The sequence below is a fragment of the Carassius gibelio genome, chromosome A21 (genome assembly GCF_023724105.1).
Source record: "Carassius gibelio isolate Cgi1373 ecotype wild population from Czech Republic chromosome A21, carGib1.2-hapl.c, whole genome shotgun sequence".
NCBI classification, from domain to species: Eukaryota; Metazoa; Chordata; class Actinopteri; order Cypriniformes; family Cyprinidae; genus Carassius; species Carassius gibelio.
In genome coordinates this window covers 14,578,416-14,605,521 of record NC_068391.1, presented here as the reverse complement: position 1 = coordinate 14,605,521, position 27,106 = coordinate 14,578,416, and the positions used below count along the sequence as shown (strand labels likewise).

At 38.5% G+C, this 27,106-nt stretch overlaps 1 protein-coding gene across 9 annotated transcripts in view; it reads left to right on the top strand.

Moving 5' to 3' along the window:
• Window positions 1–27,106, top strand: part of LOC127941559 (pro-neuregulin-2, membrane-bound isoform) — an 83,756-nt gene that overhangs the window by 10,327 nt on the left and 46,323 nt on the right. Inside the window, exon 1 of one of the 9 annotated variants that reach the window (XM_052536739.1) lies at window positions 15,833–16,090. The exons of the other annotated variants lie outside the window; for them this stretch is intronic. Coding sequence (XP_052392699.1) covers window positions 16,006–16,090 — 85 coding nt within the window. The 5' untranslated portion in view covers window positions 15,833–16,005. Of the gene's footprint in view, window positions 1–15,832; window positions 16,091–27,106 lie in introns of those variants that run through there. 9 annotated transcript variants of the gene reach the window in all.

The following is a 27,106-nucleotide window of genomic DNA, read 5'->3' as shown; positions in this document are numbered from 1 at the left end:
AAAAAAAAAGAAAATTAACTAGTGTATGCTGTTATGGATTTAAATATTTGGATATTATTTTACTTTTTTTTTGTTTTGTTTAGTTTTCTAAATCTAAAGAACCTATGTTCATATCCTCCAGTAGGTTGGTCATCCAGTTTGAATGACCTTTATATCATCTGAAGAATAATAATAAAAAAAAAAAAGAATTTTAATTCATAGAATCATTCACAAAATCAATACATTTTTAGGCGTTGTTTATAATTACTTACCTTTATATTGTGAGTCAAAGTGAATTTGAAATTGGCCACCAAAACAATTGTATCCACAGGATCTATTCTTTCGAATTTGGTCATTTAATAAAAATGCTCAATCTGTTCAGACTTGATTGTTGCTTGTGGTTATATTTGCACTTGGCTTTAATATTCTAAATGCTTGTTTAGATTAATTCATCTTATTCAGTTAAGCTACTATGTTGATGAAGGAAAGAGACATGTACTTGTGTGGCGCAGAGTAAGCAGTTACTTAGCCGCAGCTGGCATGAAAACTGACATCACTATTAGAGGAAGCAGCGATCATCGGAGGTGATATGGCAAATATTAGTTTTAACTGAACTTGTGGCCCCCTTTTTCACAAGACCTTCACAGGGAAAATAAACTGAGGGGCTGCTGGGAGTATTTGGGTGGAGGGGCGTCAGGAGTAGACATTTTTTGTGTTAGTCTTTGGTGTTTGCTGTTAAATACTTTTCTATTTTGCCTTCAGAAAAATTCCAACGTGGAATCGTTTCAAGAATGCAACTTTGAGCCTATAAAATTACATTGGTATTCACTTTTGGATCAACTAATCCTCTTGGAAAGCATCACTAGTATCACTGCACGCATAGCCCTATAGATTCATCAAAGTGTTATTTTCATTTCTTGCCCTGACGCAATGTTTATTTCCTTATTTTTTCTTATGGGAAATTCCCTGAATTATCCCATGTACTGGATTGATTATTCTTTGGGAAGGTAGTCATGCTTGTTTATGCCTGTGAGGATATTTAGCATTATTGTAGATGTGACATTTGTTCTTAAGTGTAGACTAAACCCAGCTGTCCATCTCCTCTGCTATTTATAGGACTATATATAAACTGGGCTTCTCGATCCAGATCCCATATGCTCAAACGCTCCATGTCATCTTCACTAAAAATAATGTTTGCCTGATCTCTGCCTCGAGCGCATCTTCCTCTGTAGTAAATAATGTATCTGTGCACATGTAACATAGGCGTACATGTTACAGAGGAAGGATGTCATGACAGGTCACATGGTCGCAGTGCATGAACTCAGGTTTTCATGCTGTATGAGGCCGAGTCAAATGACGTGACTCTTTTCTTCTGTCTAATAGATTATTTAAAAAAAAAAAAAAAACCGGGAGAGTGGTGCAACTCAATAAAATAATACAATTCCTGAAAGGAAAACCTTATGAAGTCGTTTGGAAAAATCTTCTATGATTATTATTATTTGTTTATAAAATAATGTTTTAATAAAGTTGATTCACTGCTTATTAATATTTGGCTTGTCTGCAAAGTCAAAATCATGTGGTATGACTTTCACAAAGAAAATTATAATTTGGAGAGACACATGCGTCACTAAAAAAATATATAACTCAATCTTCTTTTGACAAAGCAAGGTCAGTTTATGTTGTACAATATCATGAAATGTATGAATTAAAAATTTGTTAAACTTTTACATTTACCCTAAAATATACAGTATATGAGAAATAAGTCAGTAAGTGCATAGTTTATGGAAATGTGTTATTATTTAGAACTTTTAAGTTTTTCAGACCATGGATATATTATAGTGATATATTATAGTTTTTTTAAATATTTATAAATAGTTTTTAGTTTTGGATGTTTTTTTATTATTTCTTTTCTTCCTTTTTTTAAGTTAAATTGTTAGGATTATTATTTTTTTTATGTAACAAAAATCTATTTTTGAAAATGGTTTTAGTTAATTAACTATAATAACCATGGTTCTAAACTTTCCTTCCTTTTTAAAAGATTTCCTTTCCTCTATCATGGACACTCTTTAATGTCAACGACCCTGGCTACAAACACGGTCTCTTCTCTGATCTGAGGTTGAAGAACATTCAGTATGGTTTCTCTCCTCTGTCATTATCCAAACACAGAGCCTTCCAATAAGGCCCAGTAGTTTACAGCCTTGACAGCAAGGAGAAAAGGAGTGAGATGTAGAAGGAGATGAGTGTATGAGATGTAAATAAGAAAGAAAGAGAGAGGGACAGATTGTAGCTGAATGGAAAGATTTACCCCTCTGCTTTCTGCCTAGAAGCTGCTCATCAACTATTCATCAGGAAGACTCTGTGCTTTCCCACTGCAGTATAGCATGTGTACAGTGCTGCCACTCAGGACTCACGCGTAGTGTGTGGCTAAAGGACACCCGGGAGGCGTCCTCCTGCTGCACTTGTGCGTCCCTGGGCTCAGACCACATACATGCTGCTCTGCACAAGTCTGCAGGACACTGCAGCATCTATAGCCTGAACAGCAAATGTCTAATTTGTCTTTACTGGAGGCCTATTAATATGATGCCACGTTGCTAAAGACACAGGCTGTGTTTCTGTAAACAATTCCTCGAATAGCTGGTGCTTGAAAAGCTCATATTGTATTGTATGCAAACTATTAGAAATATTTGTATGCTTTTGCATAATGCAGTGTGCTTGTTCTTACATTTGACATAATCATAGCAGCAGTCATGTAGTTGGACAAGAATATTAAACACAACGCTGTATTTACAAAAAAATATGTTCTGTTTTGTTGAAACCAATGGTGCAGTAGTTACCGTAATTAACATGGTTGATCACAAGGTTGTGTTTTCTTATTGCATTATATGTGCCCTCTTTCTCCACCACCACCACTACCAAAAAACAACTTTTTCTTCCCAGCTTGATCTTTCCGGAAAACCCTGCAGCAGCCTAGGTCAAGTTCAAGGATTAATTTACTTATCAGAATATTTTTTTGTGCCTCTTTCGCTGTTGTATTGACACTTTTGTCAACACTGTCATATACATCCCAATGCTGCTCTTTCCATATTTCATGTGGCTGAGAGATGTATTTGTTAAGATGAATGACTTGAAACCACACCGTGCTCTCAGTTCATTCATTCATTAAACTGAATGCTAGATTTGTCATAATTTAGGATGAAAATTTGTCATGCGCTATTATTAAAATCACATATTCAAATATGCTATTTTTGAAATGGTAGGAAACGGCAGAAGCAGCAGGAGACTGCTGCCTAAGACAGCCTTTTTCTCGTATTACTCAGGAACAAAAGATATCTATACTTTAAGCATCTCAAGACAACCATGTTTGGATCCACAGATTTTTGTGGAGTTTCCTCTAAGATCCATGCTGCTGCTGAATAGAAAAGAAAATAAAATAAAAAGTTCTCTCTGGGCCTGATCATAGACAGAATCATCCCTGGGGTTTGAACCTGCAAACTTTGGGTTACCAGCTCAGTAGTTATTTGCTCATAAAACTGGGCATGTCTAACCAATAGCTCCATAACATCCATGTTGTGTTGTGTTTGCTTGCTTCTGTATAATTATGTGTGCAGCAATCCGTCATAATATGTGTCCGGAATAAATCCGGACAGTGGCTATGACAGGAACTTGACAAAAGAAAAGGTTTTGGAACAAAGCAGCATGGGAAGGGCATCCGTGTGTTTGTGTACGGAGTGCCAAATAGTTGAAAAGAGGGTCTGCCGACACTCCTGTTGCGAGCATTGCGCTCCACTCGGAGGACGTGTCCGGCCATGTTTGCTGCACACTCCATGCACATCGACCGCCAGTGTTTGCTTCCACAGGTATGTCGTAGGAGTGGATTGATGTGTGTCTTAACATGAAAAGGCTTAAAGAATGAATAGTGTTTTTTTTTTTTTTTTGCTTGTGTTAAAAGGTGGACAGAGAAGGATTTTGCTGTGTGTGATGGAGCAACTAGCTGTCCATAAGGAGAGAGTTTGATGAATGCAGGGACCTGTACGTGATTGAAACCAGATCAGAGCACCATTTATCAGGCCCCATTTATCTAAAGCCCAGCCCATGCAATGACAGATTTCACATTACAGCAAAGGTGGAAGTGGTACAGTAAGATACAATGATCAGAAAGATTGTTTGGAAAAGCTTTTACTTGAAATGATGATGAATTGTTGCCTCTGTTATCATTAGGCAGATTAAATTACTTTTGTAATACATAACAATGAATCGCATCTGATCGGTGGGCATCAACTTGCTTAAAATGAATATAAATAAATATTATCTATGAAATCAGCAAAATATTTTCTTGCATATATATATATATATATATATATATATATATATATATATATATATATATATATATATATAATCCATCACAGAATGCTGAAGTACGAAATAACACTGCATGAGAAATTGCTAAATTAGTCTTGACTTTAAGGAAAGAAACAAAAAGTGAGTTGTAGTGAGCATACTGTGATTTTTTTTTTTCCCTCTCAGCCTCATTTTCACTACTCACTAATGCATACAGTATGCAATGCATCTATATAACTTCTTGTGGGATATCAAAATGTCAGTTTATTATAAGCAACACAAGACTTTAAAGGGATAATTCAAATAAAAAAATTGAAAATTCTGAAATTAATTACTCACCCTCATTTCATTTCCAAACCTGAAAGACCTCAGAACACAAAGATATTTTTTGATGACATCCGAGAGCTTTCTGACCCTACATAGACAGCAAGGGAACTACCACGTTCAAGGTTCAGAAATGCAGTAAGGATCTTGTTAAAATAGTCCATGTGACATCAGAGCTTGAGCTCCCATCGGGGCAATGCTCTGTCCTCGCGAAACTATCATTTTCACATCTTTTCACATCGTTTTAAGCCTTGCCAATGAAAACATTCAAGCGATTTTTCTCCATTCAAGCACAAGATAAAATCAAAGTTAAAACTCAATCCAGTGCATGGGACGTGTTTGTAGCATCTGTTGTTTATGTGGAATAATTTATCCAATTATTATGAGAGCTTTGGGAGGAAATGTTACATGGATGCCTTTTCCTTCCATACTAGTCACAGCATGTCAACAACACTCATATTCCCTAGTGGTTTTTATCATGTGTTGTTTTGGCTCTGTAGCTCTCATTTCATCCCCCCCCCCTCCCTTTCACTTATTTTTTCATTTTTATAGTCTCTTATTTTGAACCCTTTCCTTCCACAAACTCCGGATTTGTGAGGTGATAGTCACCTGTGTGCCACTGCGTGGAGCAAGAGGTGAACTTGATGTGGTTGGCTGGACCTGTTCCCAGAACAAGTTTTCATTGGATAGGTTGCCAGGTAGAAAGTAGATGCATGCAGGATGATTGCCTTCTCTCTTTGTTTCCAGATGCTCTCTGGTATTATTGATGCTTGGAAAGCGGTTTCTCTCTCTAAAGCAATGCTAGATTTATCTGTGGTGAAAAAAGGATTAGAAAAAAAAAGCATTCCAGTGATTGAAACAGACTTCGATTGAGATATTGCCTCTGTATTGATTTACCTCTAGTTGTAGATCTTGAGCACCGGCTTTAGCGAGTATCTGGGCAAAGGCTGTACATGTTCAAAATGTCAGCGGAGATACAGTTTACCGTAAGTCTTGCTTTCATTCCTGTCTTATATTAATCTGGCCATGTTGTTGATGTCAGGTTGAGTGGCCCAGACTCTGGAGTTCAGGAGCGTGCCTATCTCCCCAGGAAAACACACGCTCTTTCCGTCTGGTCTCTCTCATATTGTTGTTGAAAGATAGCTAGCACTGCAAAAGTCATTTTCTTAATCAGTATTTTTGTCTGGTATTCCAGTACAAATATCTAAACATTCTTAAAACAAGATAAATTTATTGACGCAATGTTATGAATAAGAATTTTTCAACCGATTTAAAAAAGTTTTTTTTTTTTTTTTGGGTTCTGGGTTAGGCAAAATTTTGCAATGTTTAATTTATGCTTAAAAACAAGAAAAAACTTTGCATACAGTAAGAAAAATAAACTTTTTTTTTTTTTTTAAATTAGATATTTTATTTTTTGCTATTATTTTTGTTCTCTGGGTGGAATAAATTTGTGGAATGCAAATCCTCTCCCCCACGTGGTCCATCAGTGAGGAGAAGTGAGCCAAGGTCAGGCCCAGCATTCCCAAACCTTACCTCACAGACCTTACCTCATATTTCCATGATGATGCTTTTTCATCTTTTTCAGTTTGGTCTGGGCATCAGATTTTATCCTGAGCTCTGTAAGGATGTCTTTTATGTCCTATACTCTCTTGCAATTTTCTCTTGCATTTTTATTAATTTTTTCCCATAATTGTATTAATTCTGTCCAGACAGCAAAGAATAGCTGGTTCAAGATGGCCCAGTTGTGCTCCAGGGTTCCTGTAATCCCTCCCCCCTGAAAGAGCCAGAGCACGAAGTGGTCGTCCTGCCACTCGCTTGTACCCACACACTTGATCTTTCACCAGCTCTCCCCACAAATTATCTGAGGCCCCTTTGAAAGACAAAACTCAAGCCGTTGGTTTTTGACCAGCGGAGTCATCAACCCCAGAGGACGCTCAATGCTAGCACAGTTCTGTGTTTTTCAGGAAGACCCTGCTACACTGGAAGAAAAATTGAGAGATAAGCTGGGATTGTGATAAGACGCAGCTCTTCTCGTAGAAGCAAAAACAGAAATGCAAATGAATTGTGTGTGTTGCATTTGGGGGGGGGGGGGCGCTTTTTTTTTTGGTGAGCATAGGGCCTTTTGGCTTTCTCACTGTGACATGTTTGTGCTCTGCTCCAAGTACATTCTCCAGATAAAGGACGAGCTGAGAGAGCGCAAGGAATTTGATTTGATTTGAAGAATGTGGAGCTAGGGAGCGGACGTGTGTGTCTTTGTGTGCGGAGGGGTATTGATAAGAACTGGACCCTTTCCCATGAGCCTCCGTTTCTTTTCTCTTTCCTATCAAATCCTAATAAATGTCACTACGCCAGTTGCCTTTTTGGTTTTTACAAACTAGACCAGATGAGGCCAAAAAAAAGAGCATGTGTGCGTGTTTGTTCACTTGCACGTTTACGTTCTGCCGAAATGGCATGTATACGTTTGTGTCAGAGGACTGGTGTTTGGCTGGTAGCGCGTTGGCCCGTTCCTGAATGCTGAACAGCATGCGTTTGTGTTTGTGTCAACGCTGCAATGGCAATGTGGGCGCTTGTTTGTTAAACTGCATGAGAGTGTGTGGGAGTGTGTTTGTCTGTTCTACTGAAACTGAGAAAGAAAGAGAGCAAAAACATGGATGGAGTAGATCTCGCCCTGACACTATCTCAAAAACAATCTGTCGCACATTCGGGTGAGACTTTAATGTATGATCCAAAGACTGCTGTATATCTGAATGCCACTTGAGTAACAGACTTGAATAACTGTGATACGGGGTATAGACAATTTCATGGAGGCAGAGGTTTGTGGGTTTAACTTTAAGAACTTTGCCCTTTTTCATCCTTGTAGAGTAATTGCACTCATCAGTCCAGTTTGATCATCCCTGACAAAACAGGACATGAGGATCTGCACAAAAGGCTGTTTGGGGGATGCCGTCGGGTTATTAAACTTCAGCTTAAGTTGCTGTACTTATGACATCATGGGAAAGCAATACATAGTCATTATAGTTGCTCTCACATGCTTATTATTGAGCTGATTATTGAGATTTTTGAGATCATGTGCAGCTGGAACGCTAGAATTAACACAAGGACATATAGAACAAAAGAGAAATATATGTAGTATAGAGATAGAAAAGTCAGTGTGTTAGCAGTAGCTCATTTGGTTTGAATGCAGACTGCCTTGGCAAGTCAGAGCATAGTTTAAGACATTGTTCAAGGTATAGTTATAGTTTCAAACCTGTATGATTTTCTTTCTTTCTTTCTTTAAAAAAAAAAAAAAAAAAGATTTTGGGCATACAGTAAATTATTTTGTCCATACAGTGAAATACAAAAATAAAGACACTGAACATAATGCATAATGATGACAGTCTTTTTGGGTGAGCTGTCCCATTAAAATCTCCTTCTGAAACTCTAGAGTAGATGCACGTTAAATTACCTTGGTTTTTCTGAGAAGCAGGAGACGTGTGTAGGAGACAGAAGATATTGAAGAGATGTATGATTCTTCTTTCTTACAGGTTGCCATATATGCACAAATTTAAACAAGGCAGTGAGGGATAGGAATAGACCTTGATGTTGATTGTTGTGCAACATTTTAAATAAAAGACATATTTTCACAATTCCAATGAACAAAAGACAAAAAAAAAAAAAAAAAACTTAATCCGTCACCCACAGCCTTGTTTTCAATTGCATTGAATTAAATACCCTGCTTAAGGTCTATACCCAGGATTAGGATCTTGAACATATGTGATGGTATAAACAAGATGAGCCATACTATTATGACATGCATCTTTGAGGATCTTGAATTAGGCAAGTAACGCAAATGTGCAACTTGTTGTCTTGTCTTTAACTTCATTCCATTTGGCTTTTTTCTGTGCTTGTTTGTTCTGTCATAGCTCTTAGCAGACATGTGAATGCCTCTGTGATCTCATGCACCTCGGTTAGCGTAAACTGTGAAAAAGCATCTCGAAGCACATGCTAGGGCTAAATTGCACCCTATTGGCTGCCGTTTTGCTAAGTGTATCACTATATGTCCTGTCCTTTCTGGTGAGATGAATCTTTGAAACACTGTGATGGGGACGCATCTCAGCCATCATTTCTGCCATCCTTTCATTCATAAATCATTTAAACACTGGCTGGATTGTTTTGCTGTTGCAGGAAGGCAGGGTATACAGTAGGGGCGGGGCTAAACTGTGGCAGATCTGTAATTGGCAGCTGCGTGATGGGACAACCTGACAGCTTAGAAAGTGAGCGTGCAGTTAGAATGCCACTCTGCCTGTGAAGCATGCTCTCTCTCGCTCTCTGTCTTCCTAACTGCTGCTTGTTTCGCTCGCTGCAGTGTTTCCCTGCAGACTGAGCAGAGGCTACCTCATGGATGTCTCTGTTTTCATGTGGTGCAGCGTGTCTCTCTCTCTATCTCCATCTCCTACCTTGTCCTGAATGGTTTCCATGGTGATATCTGTGCACAGGAGAAATGCTGCAGGGCTGAATTCACACACCACCTGAACGTACACGCATGCACACAGGGGCCAAGGTTCTTTGCATGGAGTGTAGAAAGCTTACGCACATATCCACTCGCAGTCAAACATATGCAGGTTGCCTGTGAACAATTTCTCTGTAGCACGCAATGCATACAATCACTCATGCTCACTCTGCATTTTCCTTCACACGTCTTATTGCTTGTTGTCACAAACACAGATGGTTGTTTATTACAACACACATGGCATTGTGGTTAGAAGTTCAATGGCTCATCTGCCCAAAATTTGACCACTGCAGTGGTGCCTCCTGACTTTGATTGGTCAGGCTTTTGTGAGTGCCTCGAGACATCCTGTCTAATGGGCCGGATGTCTCGGACCCCACACTCTGTCTTTGCGCAGATGATGCCACCTGGAACCACAGATGATTCTTCCTTTACCATTACGGATGTGTGCGATTTTTTTTCAGAGTTACACCTTCAAAGTGATTGATTTTTTTCAGAGATATACCTTCAAAGAGATTGAGATTCGACCCTTTTCCGACCCTTAAGGAGCTCCGTATTAGAAACATGCCCTGCTCCCAGGCACGGGGCCTGGGCACCATGATCGTTCACAGATGATCTACCTACAGACTAGTTCAAGCAGTCTTCAAAATTTAGGGAGGGGATAGACTTGAGCCTAATTGTTCACATATGTATCCAATAATTTTGTACACAGGTCTTATTTAGAAACAAAAACCTCCTCATGGATGACAGTCCCAATGGCTCTGCCCATGAAGGTACAACTAAACACAACTGCTGGGCATTTGAGCAGCTTGTCAAAGTCGACAATGCATCTATTTTCTTCACTTTATCCTTGCCTCTGCAGTGCCTCTCTACCTCTTGGCTGCCCTTGCTTCACCTCTCAGTCAAGTCAACAGGCAAATGTTAAATGCAGGGATTTACATCCCCTTACCTCCCACTCAGATCCACCATCTCCCCTCACACAGACCATGCACTAAGAGAAACACGCAGATCTAAACAACCAGATGGGTGTTTAAAACCATTAGGTCTCCAAAGATAAACTCAGCGAGCTCGTGAAATGCCAGCAGAGTCTCGGGGCGGTGTATATGTGTGATGGTGTGCAGGTATAATGGGAGGCTGGTAGAGGGGGAGGTGGTCTACAGTGATCTACTGTGATCTTTAAGGAAGTTAAGTGGGGGGTGGGGTTGGGGTGCATAAAAACCGCATAGATGGGGCCTGGTGAGGGTACGGGAGTGGGAGAGATTCAGGAAAGTCCAATCCAGGACTTTTAAAGGGATGGCTCCACATTCTCTTTATTTACTCTTAATGTCAGGCATCCCCACCCACCCAATCAGAGCAGCGAACGCCTGAGGGCAACCGATGTTGAGAAACAGCAGATGCTATTTAATGGATGAAAAGAGGAATACTTCAGTGTCACAAGAGGGAAAGAGAGTGGGAGACGGATGGGAAGAGACCTGAAGACAGAAAAGAAGTGGGAAAGCATGATAGTGCCCCATTTTTGAGAACTGTCTCCTATATCTATTGTTTTTGTTTGAATGGCTGTCATTACAGCGAGACACCCCCCTCCCCTCCTATACAAATGCATGTCACACCGCAGTCTTTTATTTCACCTTGAGCTGGAGGGCTTCGTGCTTCTTGCCAGGTGGGTGGTTCACAGTAAAAATAAAGCAGAACAAGTCACTGATACACCCAATTTTTTTCTCTTTCTTCTCCTTTTGTTTTCTGAAACTCCTTGTAACAGCATATTGCAACATAGCACTGGTGGTATTGTGTCCCGTGATGTCAGCACCACCCACCAGAAACTCTCAGCACCTTTGTAGTAAATGTAACGCATTCACTTCTGTAGTGATGGCGGGGCAAAGCTAACACAGGAGCCTTACTGCATTTCAAGGAGAAATAATCTTTTAAGGGAGTTCCCCTCTGAATGAACAGCACCTGTATTCCGATACCTGTAGATGTCACAGTTCTGCATGTGTAAGTATACACACATAGGTGTCAGAGAGAAGAGTCGGGTCGGGTAGCAAGTCCCATCATGCCTTGCAAAGAGGGGAGGGTGACCCACACAGTGTCATTACTGTTGACAGATTCACTCACGCAAAAAGCTGTCATGAAGGAAGCACTTCCACACATGCACACACTGTTTATGCCTACAACGTGGCACTTTGATCTTTTCTAAATTGGAGGCTACATTGCATGTGTTGGGGCATGCCAGTTCCTGCCCCTACCGGTCACACACACACACACACACACACACACACACTCCCACCAGCTAAATGATGACATGGCTCCAAGGAGGTTACAGTCACGAGAGGCCACGTAGCGAGGTCCTGATACCACATCATGCTTTCATTCTCGTCACAATCTTTCTATCATTCTAGTTTCTGCCAATCCTGCATGAGTACTGGCATAATCCCCATTTACCTTTAATTTGTATTGATGAAATTGTGCTCTGTGCTCTGTGGTAGAGATGGAATAACAAAATGCCTCTATTTTTGGGATCAAGCTGCTGGTTCCTTGATGTGTATTTTTTTTTTTTTTTTAGATTACAGGATACACTGTTGCAATATAACGAGGAAATGTTTGTTTAAAGAATGACATCATGTTAGACAGATTTTGATCCTGGTGCATCTTGCTTGATGAAAATGGAGATATAAGGTTGTTTTGAGAAAACCCTTATGAAGACACTTTTGATACTGTATCTCACATCACTTATCTGAACTTTGGTGCCTTGCTTAGAGGCACAACAATATGATTTCAGTCATACAGATTTGAACCTGTAACACTGTTGCCGCCAGCATTAATGTTATCTGGGCTTAGCACTCAGCTTTAGATTGAAGTGAAACATGTGACAGTCTTCTAAAATATTAAAGGGGTCATATGATGTTGCTAAAAAAAAAATATATTTTGTGCAGCACGGGACTTTTGGTTTATTTCGTGTCAGAGGGAGTGTAAGGCATGTTTATAAAGAAAATAACTTAAGTAATTTATGGATAAGTGCATACTGGAGACGCAAACCGTTTCAAATGATTCAGTTCGATTCGGTGAACTGGTTTCGACCGGTTCACTAAGAAGATCTGGCTAAATAGAAAGATTCTTTCACAGTCCGGAACGAGGCAAATCCAATAAAACCCATTACAAACGAGGCATTTGTTGCATCCAGTTGGGACATAATTACTGATTATAATGATTTATACTGTATTTTTACACATTGCTTTGCTTATTGCGCTGCGTAAACATAAAACCATGCCTGCATTTGTGGTCTAAAAAGCAACAAACAAGCGTTTGAATCATCAGTGGCAAATTATTTAAATGTAAACAATGTGCTTACTGTCCTGTGCCTGTGCTTTGTCCAGTGAACTGTCTTTCACTACTTTTGAGAACTTGAGTATAATAAACACCAGGGCCCGTATTCATAAAGAATCTTAATGCAAAAAGTAGCTCCTAGTGACAAAATTCTAAGAAAATTCTTAGAAATGTGGGCATTTACTCTTAAAATTACAGAAAAAATCCTAGTAAAGAAAAAAGTAATTCAGAAAGCATCTTAACCCTTAAAAGAGGTCTTAAGGTCAAACTTGTTAGGAGCACTGATGAGGACTTTTAAGAGGTTTAAGAGTTTCTTTAGCAGAGGAGAAAATGGCAGAAAGACGAAGATGCAGAAGAAATGTGTTGCAGACAATGGATGACAGTGAGTTAATAATACGGTATAGATTATATAATAATTTATAATTTAATATATAAATTAAAGTAATCGCTACATTACGATATTTGGCAACTGGGAAAATGCAACAGTGCAATAATGATGATTTGGGTCTGTCACAACCTTCTGTAAGCAGAGTGATCACACAAACAATTACAGCACTTTCAGAACATCTTATTGTGTCGCAGATCATTTAGTTTCCACTGGACATTCCCACCTTGCATGCTCAAAAAAAATGCATTTATGAATATAGCAGGCTTATAGGTGCACACAAGCAGGGGGAATGGACCGTTAATAGTTTGTGCTATACGCTCCCATGTCTGCTTCTTGTCCCTTGCTGTGACACCCGGCCCGAATTATCCTTTAAGAATGGCCTTGTGTTCATCCACTAACTGGGCTAACAGTAAACACTGTTCCTCTGTCCAGTTTGGCTTGCTCGCCCTTCTTGGTTTTGATTCCATATTTGATACCGCCACTTAAATAGGACAGCAATCACTGTAATTGGAAAGAGTGGAACAATTTTTATCATTCTAATCCAAACAAATACCTTATAGGAAATTACAAGCATGGTAAATTAAAAAAAATATTTATTTACACACATATAATGTGTGTGTGAGAGAACGGTCAAATAGGATAAATTACGAATGTAAATTCAATGTGAGAATTAGAATAGAGCCTATACTTAAAATCTTTTTTTTTTTTTCCCTTGTTGGACAACCAACCAATCACAGTCTCCAAAAGATTGTGTCATACATAGCAACAGGGTCAACCCCGCCTCCTCAATAAGATGAAAGTTTTTGTCTTTTCCTTACTCAGTTGCTCGCTCTCAGATCGGTCCCGAATCGCTTTTAAGCTAAGACTCCTACGTAAAAGTTTTTAAGCTAAATTAAGAGTTTTCTGAGAGGATTCTTAGAATCTTTATGAATACGGGCCCAGTTGTTTAACTCGCTATTTGATTCTCTGAACTTGTAACACTACAAAGAGAAAAGAAACATTTAAATCGCATAATATGACCCCTTTAATTCTTTAAATGTATCATCATTGTCAAAACTGAATTCCCAACGGGACATTACATAATCTGCATGTTTTAAAGCTCATATTTTATAGCACAGTTGGGTGAACAAATGCCTCTTGCAGTGCATTGATGCGTTTTTGTAAAAAAAAATATCCATATTCAAAATTTAATAATCACTTGAATCCAGCTTGTGCTCACTGTTATAAATGGAAGCAGTTACGGGGAAATTACGTACGAGTTAAGCTTTGCGCATGCGCTGCTCAGAAGTGACACATGCGGAAATGCAGCGGAGATATCAAAACAAAACAACGTCACTAATTCAAAGTAAAAACGAGGGTTTGTAAAGAAGAATGTCGGAGGATTTCCAGGAGACTAGTTTTCCTTTGCTAGAGTAGGGAAACGTTGTTTCTTTTGATCCTGTAATCAAATGTTGGTTTTAATTTTAGGTGAACTAACACTTTAACTCTATATTCCTCCCTAGTCAATTTTTTGGGGCTTGGAAAGAGGATGGAAGTAGAGTGATGGTGACACTGTGTTTTATTTATGATGCCCTCTGATATTTTCATCACATTAGTCATGTGACCGGCTTTCAGCCCACCAGTGCCCCAAACTTTTGGATGGACCCTTTGAAACTGTCCGTGTGGGGCTGCTAGATTTATTCCCATTATAGCATCCTTTCTTTCTTTCTTTCTTTCTTTCTTTCTTTCTTTCTTTCTTGTCTTCATGAAGGAAGGATCCTATCTTTTTCCCTTAATTTCATTCTTCTTGCTTCAATATTTCCTCCTTGAATCCTTCATATGTTTTGCTTCCTCCTTTTCTTTCCTCCTTTTTTCACTCTTCCTTCCTTCTTTTATTCCTGTCTGTCAGTTTATCTTCTTGTCTATACTTCTTTCTGTAATGATTCTTATTATTATCCTTCCTATTTTCCTCTCTTTGATCATTCCACGTCTTCCTTCCTTCCGAACTTTCTACCTCTTTTTAGAATCTTATAGAATTTTTCTCTTTTCATCTTCCTTCCTACATGTCTCCCTTCTTTTCTTCCTGTCTTCCTCTAAGAGTAGTGTATTTTTTAACCTAACTTCATTTCTTTCTTTTTCCATCCTGTTTGTTGGTCTTCTTTACTGTGGTTGCTTCTTTATTTATTTTTCTTCAACCCTATATAACTTTTAGCCCCCTTCCTTCCTTCCCGTCTTTCTTTCTTTCTTTCTGTCTTTCCATTTCTCCCTCTCTTGTACCTGCAGCACAGGCATTGGAGGTGTAGCTTTGTGGCATTATGTTTTCTGTGCTCTCACTAGGTTCCCAGTCTGTGATTGCGTGCTCACTGCTGGGATTCCTGACGACACTAGCAGGGAGCGACACTATCAGGAACGTGTTGTGACTCGTCTACAGCAGAGGATGGGAAACTGGGAGCAAAGAGGAAAGAGAGAGAGGGGGAGAGAGAGCAGGCGAGGTAAAAGGGGACATTGGGGAGTATAAAAGGAAAGAGAAAGTGAACAGTAGAATTGTTTTGTGTCAAGTCACGCATGCATTAGTTTACAATTACATATATATCAAAACATTTTTGGAATTATGGTACCTTTTTGTTGCTGTGTCACTGAATGCTTTTGGCTGAGTGAAGAGTTTTTTGTATATCTTCAAGAGTGCTAGAGCAGTGTATGGCGGAGAGATACGCCAGGGGTCAGCTTGTGGTTTCTGTAATCTGTTCTCCTGCTGCCCTGGGACTCCGGGAGACAAGTGGAAAGGGACAGGGCCAAGAGGTGCAGGTGAACCAGAAAGGCCAGAGCACTGTGGTGTCTCCAAACACCAACTTAATTGGTTGCAAGACACAGAAAGATCTAAAAAACCCGGGCAGGGAATAGTTAATTGCTTGACAGCTATGGGAAATGCCTCCCTTTGCTCACTCCCTTTCTTCCCCTCCCCTTCTCTCTCTCTCTTCCACTGTCTTTGCTTCCCTATTTTTCTCTCTCTCTCACCATGCTGCAAGTAGGTGTTTCCTGTGTGATGTGAGAGAGTGTGTGTATATAGGAGCCCAAACGCTTTGACAAGTTCAGTCTCAATTGCGGCGGTCACACTCCCTATAGGACTACTTCTATTTTCTTTCCATTGTGGATTTACATTTTTCTCTCTTGTTTTGGTACTGACACAATGTCAGAGGGTAAGAAGAGGGAACGGAATGGGAAAAAAAGAGAAGGAAAGAAAGGACGCAAGGAGAGCAAAGATCCCACAGAAGGTAAATAGAAAATATATGCAAGGTGTGTGTGCCTGTGGCAGAAAAGGGTTCTGGGGTGAGAGACATGTGAAAGAATCTCTTTCCCTGTCTTGTCAAAGCTTGCTGCATGACTTGCTTGCTGCAGTCAATGTGTAGCAGAATATCTAGCCTTGGTACACAATTGTTAAATTAATGTGTGTTTTGCGTGCAAACCAGCACTCTCATCTACGCCACTCACCTGATTTCTGCATATTGTCGCCTAATGAGTTGCATTGTTGCCAGAATTCAGCCAAATTGTGGGCTGCTTCCCATAGGCTCTCATTCCTCGAGTACTTTTAAAGGACTTGTTCGAATTTCTGTCCCGGTGTTAGCTGTCTACACTTTTGCAAGTGGCTGCTTTACGGTTCCTCCACTGGATTGCACTTCAGGGAGATGGTTTTTGCTGTGAAACCTTTGAATAGGGGGCTGAAGAGCACAAGCTCCCACTCTCTGGCTTTACACTGCTGCAAGTCACGGCTTGTCACTGCAGTTTGACCCTGAGGTCAAGGTGGGAGACACAGCAGGAAAGAGGCAAATCCCTTTTTGTCTGGTCAAATACCCCATTATGCTAGTTTATGATGGGCTGATAAAATCTGAGTAAAATGCGTTGAATGCCATTCAAACATGTCTTTATTTAAGTGTCATAATTATTGTAAAAAAAAAAAAAAAAGATAGTTAGTATAAAGCATGTTTAATTGAAGTCACCCATTCACATGTGGATCAGTCTATGTGAATTTGTTCTAAACCTCACAATTCTGTCAGTAACCCATGCTCAAAACACATACTATTTTTCAGCACAATACTTGAGGAGCAATTATTATTATTGTGCATTAATGCTGGTTGTCAGTTTAGTAAAAAAAAAAAAAGAGGACCCACTTTATATTAAGTTTCCTTAACTACTATGTACTAACATTTTAATTAATAATTTAGTACAATGTACTTATTGTGTACATACATGTTTTTACATTGTACTTATATTTAAAAAAAAAACTACATGTAATTACATCTGTATTTAATTTCTGTAATTACATTTATAATTACACTGTTGACCCATACTTTACACCTTAACCCACCCTTAAACTTACCCATACCTCCAACCCTCTCCCTAACCTTACCCCTATCCCACCTCAATAGCAGCAAAATTGTTTTACAATACAATATGAACACAATAAGTACATTGTACTTAGTTTTTATTTAAGTACATAGTAGTTAAGGCCACCTAATATAAAGTGGGACCAAAAAAGAAAAAAAAATATATTAGGTCTACTTGCATGCTAAACAACTTATACCACTAGAACAGCATATACTGTACTTATATACTAAGTGTTAAAAAAGTTTTAGTAAAGTTTTTAGTCTTTTCTTTTTTTTTTTTTTTTTTTTTTTTGCTACAGTCCAAATGTCAGGTCCATTCAGAGTTATTTCGAATGCTTGGGAGATTCAAAACTCATCGATTCCATTAGCAGGTGAAGACAAGGCGGCATAGAATTGTGCTATCTTTCTATTTCCCATAACTTCCCCCCACCTCTCATTCATTTACAGACATGTCTTTCACAGTCTTTCAGTGTCCGATCCCTTAAGGGGGTGGGGGGGGGGTGTTCCATACCCTGTGTACCCCGAGGCTTGATGTGAGGGGGACTCTGAAAGAAAGAGTATTATGTTCCCCAGCTTTTATGTGGTCCTAATTTCTGTTGTTTAACACGCTTGACCTCCCAATACTAACACAGGTGTAATTTAACATAGTGTGCTTATACTTGTGTAAGACATAACATTGTATAGACTGTGGTTTTCTTGCCTGCCTGTGGTCACAGATATACGTCAAAGTGTGTGTGATGTGGTAGAAAAGAACAGTTTCTTAGAGTGATGCTGATCACCTGTGTTATGTCTACGGAAACAAAGCACAGCTGTGGGTAAAAAAAGAAAAAAAAGAAAAAAGAGTGCCCGGGAGAAGTTTTATACAGTGCCTCCTGAGAGAGAGAAGACATTTGTGTTAACCCTGTGTGCACTTGTGTAACTCCGGTTTAGTTTACATTACACCTTCTTGCTAAATTTAACCAAGTCTGGATTTAGCTCAGTTCTGACTTTGAAACGACATGAAAGATTAGCGAGAATCATGACTGACTTAACAAAGTGCTTACTGAATCAGAGAATACGCAGCAGATAATTCTGATAAATGACATGCTTTACACTGTGATGTATTTAAAAAACAAAAAACAGAAGGATTTCAAACTATATACACATTTTTAAAGGGATTGATTGTGTTAACATGCGGCTATATTTGGCATACGTGCTGAAACTGATTGCCAAGACCACACATGCATATGGCTTTCTGTCACTGTGTCTAGCTGACTGATAAACCACATTTTTAGTTTATACATAAGAATGTCTGGAAACTGTTCAATGTTTTCAGATATGTCGACGTTAGATATCCTGCTCGGTTTGTGACCATGAGCTCTACATGGCAGTTTGCTTTATTTAGTTTTTTAAATAACTGTGGCTATCTTGGGACTGCTGAGACCTGAACACGTTTCACATTTTCGTCTCATATTTTGAAGGTCGCTACAGATTTCCAGCGATAGTTTTGAAGTGGGACTTATCTTGTTTATATTACAGGTTTAAATAAGGAAAAGGAAACTCTAAAGGGGTTTTTAGGTGATGAATCATGTATTTACATATGATACTTATTTTGGATATCATAACTGTGGCGAATCCTATCTGATCGGCAAAATATGGGTGGCACATTGGCCGTGGCTGTTCATGACGGTTGAATGACACATCTTGTCAAGCCGCAAGAGAGAGCACAGCATCTCCTCAGGCTATGGATATTTGATGTTCCACAAAAACAGGCTTTGCTTTCCGTAACAATGCGTACGTGTGAATCCTGTGTGTGTGGGTGAGAGCTGAAACATGCTATTTGTACAAAAGGTATATCCCCATTTGAGGAAATATACTGGACATTTTATGCATCACCATGACAGGATGTTTTCCATATTTAGCATTCAGAAGTGTTTCTGTTTATAAAATGGATGATGATATTAAATAGTTTTAGGATCATGTTTGGCACTAAAGTAGCAGCAGCTTGCCTAAAGTAAGCAATATGTCAACATTTTTCAGATTTGAATTTAGTTAAATCTTCTGTTTGGCAAATGAGGGACAAATTCATTAGATGATTTTCAATTTTTTTGCGTGGTATTTCAGTGCATATATATATATATATACAAATTCAATAACTACATAAAATCAAACTGTTAAATGCATTTAATTTAAATCAACTTATTCAACTGGCATTTCAGTAGAAACAGCATTTTTATGTAAATTTGGTTTAGTATAGATATTACTCCTTATCTTTATCAGGTTTACAAGTAACCTGAGTTACATAATCAGATTACTTTTTTCGAGTAACTTGTAAAGTAGCGCATTACTTTTTAATTTACAGGAAAAATAGCTGAGTTACTTTTTCAAATACGTAACATAGGTTACTTTGTGTTGCCTTTTGTTGACTGACAGCTCTCCTGTCCCCATGTTGAGAGAAATCAGGATTAAGTGCCGAGGCGTTGTGTGTGCTGGGTAAACATGATGGTTACTATAGTTCTAGACTAAATGTGAACAAAGATTTACTCATCTCACTTGCACAATAACAGATTCTCTATTTCTCAAAATGAATGAAAACAGTGAAATACAAACTCAGAATATGACGCAAACCTGCAATAATTAAATGTTAAATAACATAAATATCCTTTAAGTAGTTAATCCCATTTTATTAACCAATGTCTTTTGATGCTGACCTTCGATGATCCAATTCAACAATACAAATTGGCAAAAATGACTTTAGTTAAAGATCCCATTTGTTGGATTCACATCACATTTGTTTTGAACTGCCACCCAGCGTAACAGCACAGAAGAAAGGTTTGCGGCCCCGATAATTATTTCACTTTTGGCATGAAAGCACTTTTACATTAAGTTTTGTTATATTAAAAACAAACAAGCAAGCCTAGCTCAGACAAGAAAAAGTAATGGCGGTAACACATTACTTTCTATAAAAAGTAAATAATACAATTTTGTAATGTAATTATTTTTTTTATGGAGTAATGCATATTGTAATGTATTAGTTTTAAACGTAACTTTCCTCAGTACTGATCCGTATACACCACACTCTATTTGTTTCATACGATAATGCTCTAAACTATTTGTTTAGTGTAATAAATATGATATTACTGCTTATAAAAAGCAGAAGGGAAGTATAATTTTATTACAATCTACTTTGTTAATTTTAACAGCAGTATATTAAAGGATGGTAAAATTATGGCGAACACATATGATTGTGCTGTCTGCATTTCAAAGCACATTTACATTTATGTGGAACACATTTGTTCAGGGGATGCATTAATGTACCAGTAAAATATGCCATATTGCGGTGGTGTGCTGCATTCTCCACCGCAGAAAAGACCTTGTGCTATGTAGTATATTTTGACTAATGAATTTTTGCATAAATTATTTGCATAATTCCTTGGTTGAACCAGTTGCTTAACAGACAGTGCATGCAGTTCCTTCTTAATGAATTCTCCCAAAATATTTATTCAGTAGGCTGGCGATTGAATTGGAAATGTCATATGGAAAGAATAATAAGCAGCCAAATTCCATTTCACAAGAATATTTTCTTGGTTGTGAAATATTACTTGCTGAATCAGGTTTAATGTATCTGTTTCATACCAAGCATGCACTTGCTCAATTGCAGTTGAGGTTGCATCTCTACTTCAAATGCTGTTTCGTGTTACGTAAATCTGTTTTGATATTATTTCATGCGCTCACTTTGCCAAAAAACATATACCTGTAAATAGAAAAACACCTGATTGTATTATTTTAGTATAATCAGTTTGAAAGTGAATTGTTATTTTCCAAAACTGAAATCAACAGCAATAAAGAAAAGTCATATTAAACTAATAATAATAATAATAATAAAATAGATAAATAATGATACTTTTTTTGTTATTTTACTACAGATTGAAAAATAATGCTTAAAACTGTTTAAAAATTCTGAAAAAGTTTTTCAGCCTTATTTTTTTTTGCCTTATTAATTGTATGTCATGTTTTATGTCATAATCTTAACACTCCATTTAAGTGTATTATTAATATAATAAATAAAGCAATATAGGATAGCAAAAGGAATTGATACTTGTGGATTCAAAAATAAAATTGGCAATAGCTGGCGACAAGTCACTGTCCAATGAGTAAAGCATTGTGTCATTCATTCATTCATTCATTCATTCATTCATTTAGTAACGTAAAACATGGTTGTAGTTATGAACTGGTTAGTAATCATATTGACTCTTCAAATCATTTAAGGCTGCAGATGCGTTCACTAAGAAAACACAGTTGTTGCATGGAGACACACACCAGGGGCCCTATTTTAACAATCTTAAGTGCATGGTCTAAAGCGCACAGTGCAGATGCACTCAAGACGTGTCAGAATTCACTTTTGATAGTTTAACGATGGGAAAGCTGTGGGTGCATGGTCTAAACGGGCTGTCCCTGTTCTCTTAATGAGAAATGAGTGTTTTTTTGGGTGTAACATGTAATAAACCAATCAGTCTCTCATCTCCCATCCCCTTTAAATGCCATTTGTGCTCACACCATGTTGGATTCGCCATTTACATGGCGGAATGTAATTTTCAATTTATAAAAATGATTGTGTTCTCCTGCGCAAATGCTACATGCATTGTGCACCCGCCTATAGGCGCATATTATTAATGCGCTCTTTAAATAACAAAGACAAAATATTGCGACAGACTTTAGACCAGGTTTGAGTTGGTCTATTGCGCAGTCTATTTTCAGTTTATCAAAATAGCAACGCACCAACAATGCGCCTGAAGACACCTCTTTTTTAGGCCAGCATGCCTATGGGTGCACAAATGGGCACAAATGCATATGCAATTTAAAGGCGTCATATGATGTATTTTAAATTTGTCCTTTCTCTTTGGAGTGTAACAAGCTCTTGGTGCATAAAGAAGATCTGTAAAGTTGCAAAGACTAAAGTCTCAAACCCAAAGAGATATTCTTTATCAAAGTTAAGACTCTGCCATGCCCCCCTAAAATGGCTCATTTAAACATGCCCCCACAAGGTCTACGTCACTATGTGGAAATCTTTGCGTAACGCCGCCCAAATGTTCACTCAAAGAAAGAAACTGTGGATTCAGTAACCACAGTTAGTGTTGAAGCAACCATGTCAGGGAGATGCTGTGTGTTTTTAGGCGAAAGCAAAAACTAATTATTTGGCCTTCCAAAAGTAGATACATTTAGGAATCTTTAAGATTACTTACAACCGAACAGCAATGCATTTTATGGACGAACGTTTCATAAACCTAAGAAAGGAGGTAATTTTGACTTTGCTATGACAATATGCCGATTCTCGCCTTAAGAGCATTGAGAGTGACTAGAGAGACGAGTAGTAGACAAGAGAATTCAGATAGATAGATATCGACCAACAGCGACCAAAACGCACTCACTTCCCTACAGCACAAGCTTTCCAGCGCAGTTTCCATGGGATGGAACCGCCCACACAAACGGCTACGTTTGCAACAAGAGTGAAGAGATAAACGCTTAGAAATGCCCATATAGCTAGCATGATGTCTTCTATTTCTAGATGACAAAGGCAAAGTTTACCAGTACTATGACACTATGACAAAAGTTACCGGTACTTATCTGAACTGACGTCACGATCACTGCCACTAGATATAAAGAAAACATTGATTTTTTCACTCAGTGCTATTCAATTACAGTAAAAAAAAATAAATAAAAAATGTGTCGTTATTGTGCACTGCTGCTCGTAGACTAGCTCCAGTGCTCATTGCTGCATTGCTAAATGATAGCAAATCACCAGGACACTTCACCAACTCTCCACTCATTCTCCTCGGACAATGCATTTAATTGGCTTTGACGGCCATCAGTTCTAGGTAATTCCTCATTTTCCCTCTCACGTCTGGCAGGTTCCAAATTATACGGCTGCTGCCATCATACATGTTGGCTCTTGCCATCTCTTCCTCATCCCAGTCAGTCACCATAGTTTTAATACTAGACTGAGGCTACCTTTCCTCCACTTCTCCCCAACGTGATGTCATCACCGAATTGCGTAAAAAAAAAATTTTAATACCAAAAATGTTAAAAACTGGTCTTTAAGACAATTTTAAAAATGACATTTTAAAAATAATATACATATTTTGAGTGATTTATGTACCCATTAATCGACAGTGGTGGTTAACCTGCAACATGGGCTTTAAATATTTGCTATTGACTGTTCAAATGCAGAGTTTTGCGCATTTTTTGCAGTCAATCATAATTCACTGGGTCAGTTGGCCAATCAGAGCAGACCGCACTTGTTGGAAGTAGGGATTTTGTAGAAAATAACATGCTTGAGAGAGGCAGGGCATAGAGTACCTACAATGTACAGTTTTTTTTTTACATTAAATCATGTCAACACATTCTATTACACCAAAAACACAAAATAATTATCTTCTTGCATTATCGTAGGTTCCAGAGCAAAATCATAATGTAAAAGTGTTCACTTTGTAAAATTTAGAATAATCTTTTATATTATTGAATTATGACCTAATGTTTACGGAGTAGGCTATTTTATTTTTTTGCTAATTGATGGCGCCAGTGCCTCATGCGCACATTACAAACAGCGCAGCCTGTTCATTATTAAAATCAACATAAAATCACCAATACAGATAAAATGTTACACAGTGAATTTAAATCTTTATTATAGTCCGTAGCTACAGCATGAGCTCCTTTCTTCTAAAGTGCAGCGCAGTTATGATTTTTTTCTGTTGGTATTGGAACGTAGAAAGTCAATTTAATTTAGTCAGTTAATTTAGCTTCAAATACATTGCGAATATGGAAACATTTGTATTTGTGCAGAATGAGAGCGGTACAGGGGCCCATACAATCAGTTTCATTTTAAATTAGGTTTTGACTTGTTTAAAGCTATTTTGAGCTTGTCTGCTTTCCTGTGCATAATAGGCTATATTTTTTATTAATATGCACCATATTTTAGTTTTATACTGTCTTCGTCCATTAGCCTCCCTTATGCTTTTTCTATAGCCTAATGGTTTTCTATGGGAGAGAAAAGCTTAACGTTGCGTTCATAGCTATCTACTTTACTGATAGTAATGCTATCAATAAGGCTACTAATATTATAACTGTTATTAGTATTAATAGTATTTATGAATACTGAATTGGCCCCACCGAGTGTTTTAGAATGTCCCAAAACTGTGACTTAAACTACAAGCAAACTGACTGTACAGACAACTGTATATTTTTATAACTCATCTGTTTAAATTATATTAAGCTTTAACGTCCTGCATAATTAAGGGTGCGGCCACCTTAGTTACAGGTGGATTGCCGCTGCTGTCACCGCTGTCAAGCTAGATGGGATGGTTTCAGCAACCAGCTCCCAACTTTTTGCCCATTTTCGATTGTCTGGGAGTGACACGCGGATACGCGCTGGCAAGATGGCCACGTCCGGCTCCGCCTACTTTTCAAAACCGCTCTTCAGAAACCTATGGGTGACGTCACGGACACTACGTCCATGTTTTATGCAGTCTATGGAGAGAACACAAATTTTTTTTGTTGTTCATAGCAACCAGAGGCACAAACTGAGATCTATTCTTCAAGAACACACACATGCCACACTCCCGTATATAAAACATAAACTCTCAGCACAATGTTGCACCTTACACTGACAGCTATTGCGTGAGGAATTTTCTTGGAATACTGAAACTATTTATCCAAACAAGATATGTGTCATAGCACGAAAGTGAAAATAAACGCTCGGTTCCTTGGAAACAGCAGGAAGGTGAAAGAACTGCGATTTGTGCCATGGCTTGACAGCAAAGTTTGTGCGGTTCATATACTTTCCCATAATCCTTCCCTTTCTACTAACCACAGACTGATTTTGCCAGCTTAAATCTGAGCTTTGGCAATGTCCCTCAGGTTATGAATTTCCAAGAATTACAGGCACGGCCACAGAGACAGTGTCATGCGTCTTGTAAAAGTGTGACAGTTGTGTTAAAGCTCTGATTAAATACTTCACCTGAGGGGTGGTATGGAGAAACAATCTACATTCTCCGCGCAAACAAACATTCCTGCCAGTCGCAGAAGCCGCATTGCTGGTAAATGAGCAATAAACTAAGAATAATGGTTTTCTATCTCTGCTGGTTATTATTCAGTCTGTGTAGGGCTTTATTCTTCCTCAAATTGAGACATGATAATGCTTGATATATCACGCACATGTGGTATTAGTTACTAGCATTTAAGTGTGATCTGACAGTTTTCAGCGCCTAGTTTAATAAACCAGATACTTCTGTGTGATCTTTTTATGAGTTTGAATAGTCTAGAATGACTCTGTCATGGAGTATGACTGTATAAAGCTCAAAATATTACTCTGAGTCGGGAAAACATGAAGCGTACAAATCAGACACCCCACCCTTCTTATCTGAACACGGGCAAGTATCACCCTGCATCTACAAAAGCAACTCGAAACAAGATGCCTCATGTCAGTTGTTCTCCACAGAACCCTCACATACATGTCATGTTTTTAACCGCGACTTCCCACACCCCCCGATTCAGCCCCAATGCACCCTACTCAGCCATAAAGCGCAAGTATGTCTCCGTCACTAATACTTTCTTCAATAAAGTCGCAGTAACTGACATTATGCACCGTGTAATGCGAAACACAAACTTGCTCTGCTTGAATTCATCTCAAGCTGTGTTGCACAACAAGTCACTCTTTAATGCATGCTGAGTAATGCATGATGCAGGTGCCCGGAGTTTAGGGTGAGAAAAAGCTACAATTTAACATTGTGGACAAATTACAAAGGGCTTTGCTTACTCATCCAGCTTCTAGACAGATGATAAAATCGCTCAGACAACAAAGTTTTCAGTTTGTTTTTCACGTGACTTTCTTTTGGGTATCATGAAATCAGTTTCTAACCACTTTTGTTTTTCCTCAGTCAGTGTTGATGTTTTTTTTTTTTTTTAATTAAACATCTTTAACTTTTCTGTTTAATTAAAAGAAAACTCTGCTTATTGAATTCAGGAGGTTTTCAGGCGATAAATCAATACGGTTTCATTCAGCACAAATATACAGGGAGGTTACAGTGTCTTTAAATATTTGTATAATGAATTGCGTTTCTGGCGCACTGTATCCCATCAGTCTAATGGCCTCTGAGGGGTAAAGACAGCAGTGAGCATTAAATGGTGGGGAGCAGAACTACGTCGGACACTTGGCGGTTTTTCGGAGAGAAACACTGGAGGCTGTCATGGGAAACCTGAGATGTTATTCAACTGACAGTACAATCCAAACACTGTGCCAGAGACTGTCATGTTACTTTGAGCTACGCAACATCAGAACAGACTGTATCATTCAGCCATGAAAGCAGATGTTCAGATAAAACAGCTGCCTTTACTGGGACGGGGAAGTGGGACGGTAGTTCCAAAATTAGGATGACTGCTGATTATTTTAGCAACCTCTGTCAAGATTCTAATTGATGTTAATGCTTGTATATTCTCATCTGTTTATTTTTTGATGCTTTCCGTCCTTTGCAATAATAGCTGATGACTTTTAATTGGGTATTGATCATGTGCGTTGTCAAAGTCCTTTCAGGCAAGTCATGCCACTCGGCCGCCATCTTGGCAACACCTCCAGGCAGCTATTTCAGAATAACAAGACCAGCTCCTATCTAAATGAATGGGCAGAGAGTCAGAACTGCACTTTCACTGGTCACCAGGACATAAAAACAGCATGTACAGAAACAGCAGTGAAATACGATAAAAATCGCTGAAAAATGTTGATGACTTTGCCCCAAAATAAGGTTTAAAACACCTTTTTCCCCACAGGTTATACCTTTACTACGCATGCGGAAGGGTTCTTCAATGGTGCGCATATCTCAGTGGAATCAGACGATAGGCTTAAATGTTTCCCGGCATGACTGTTAAAAGCAGATG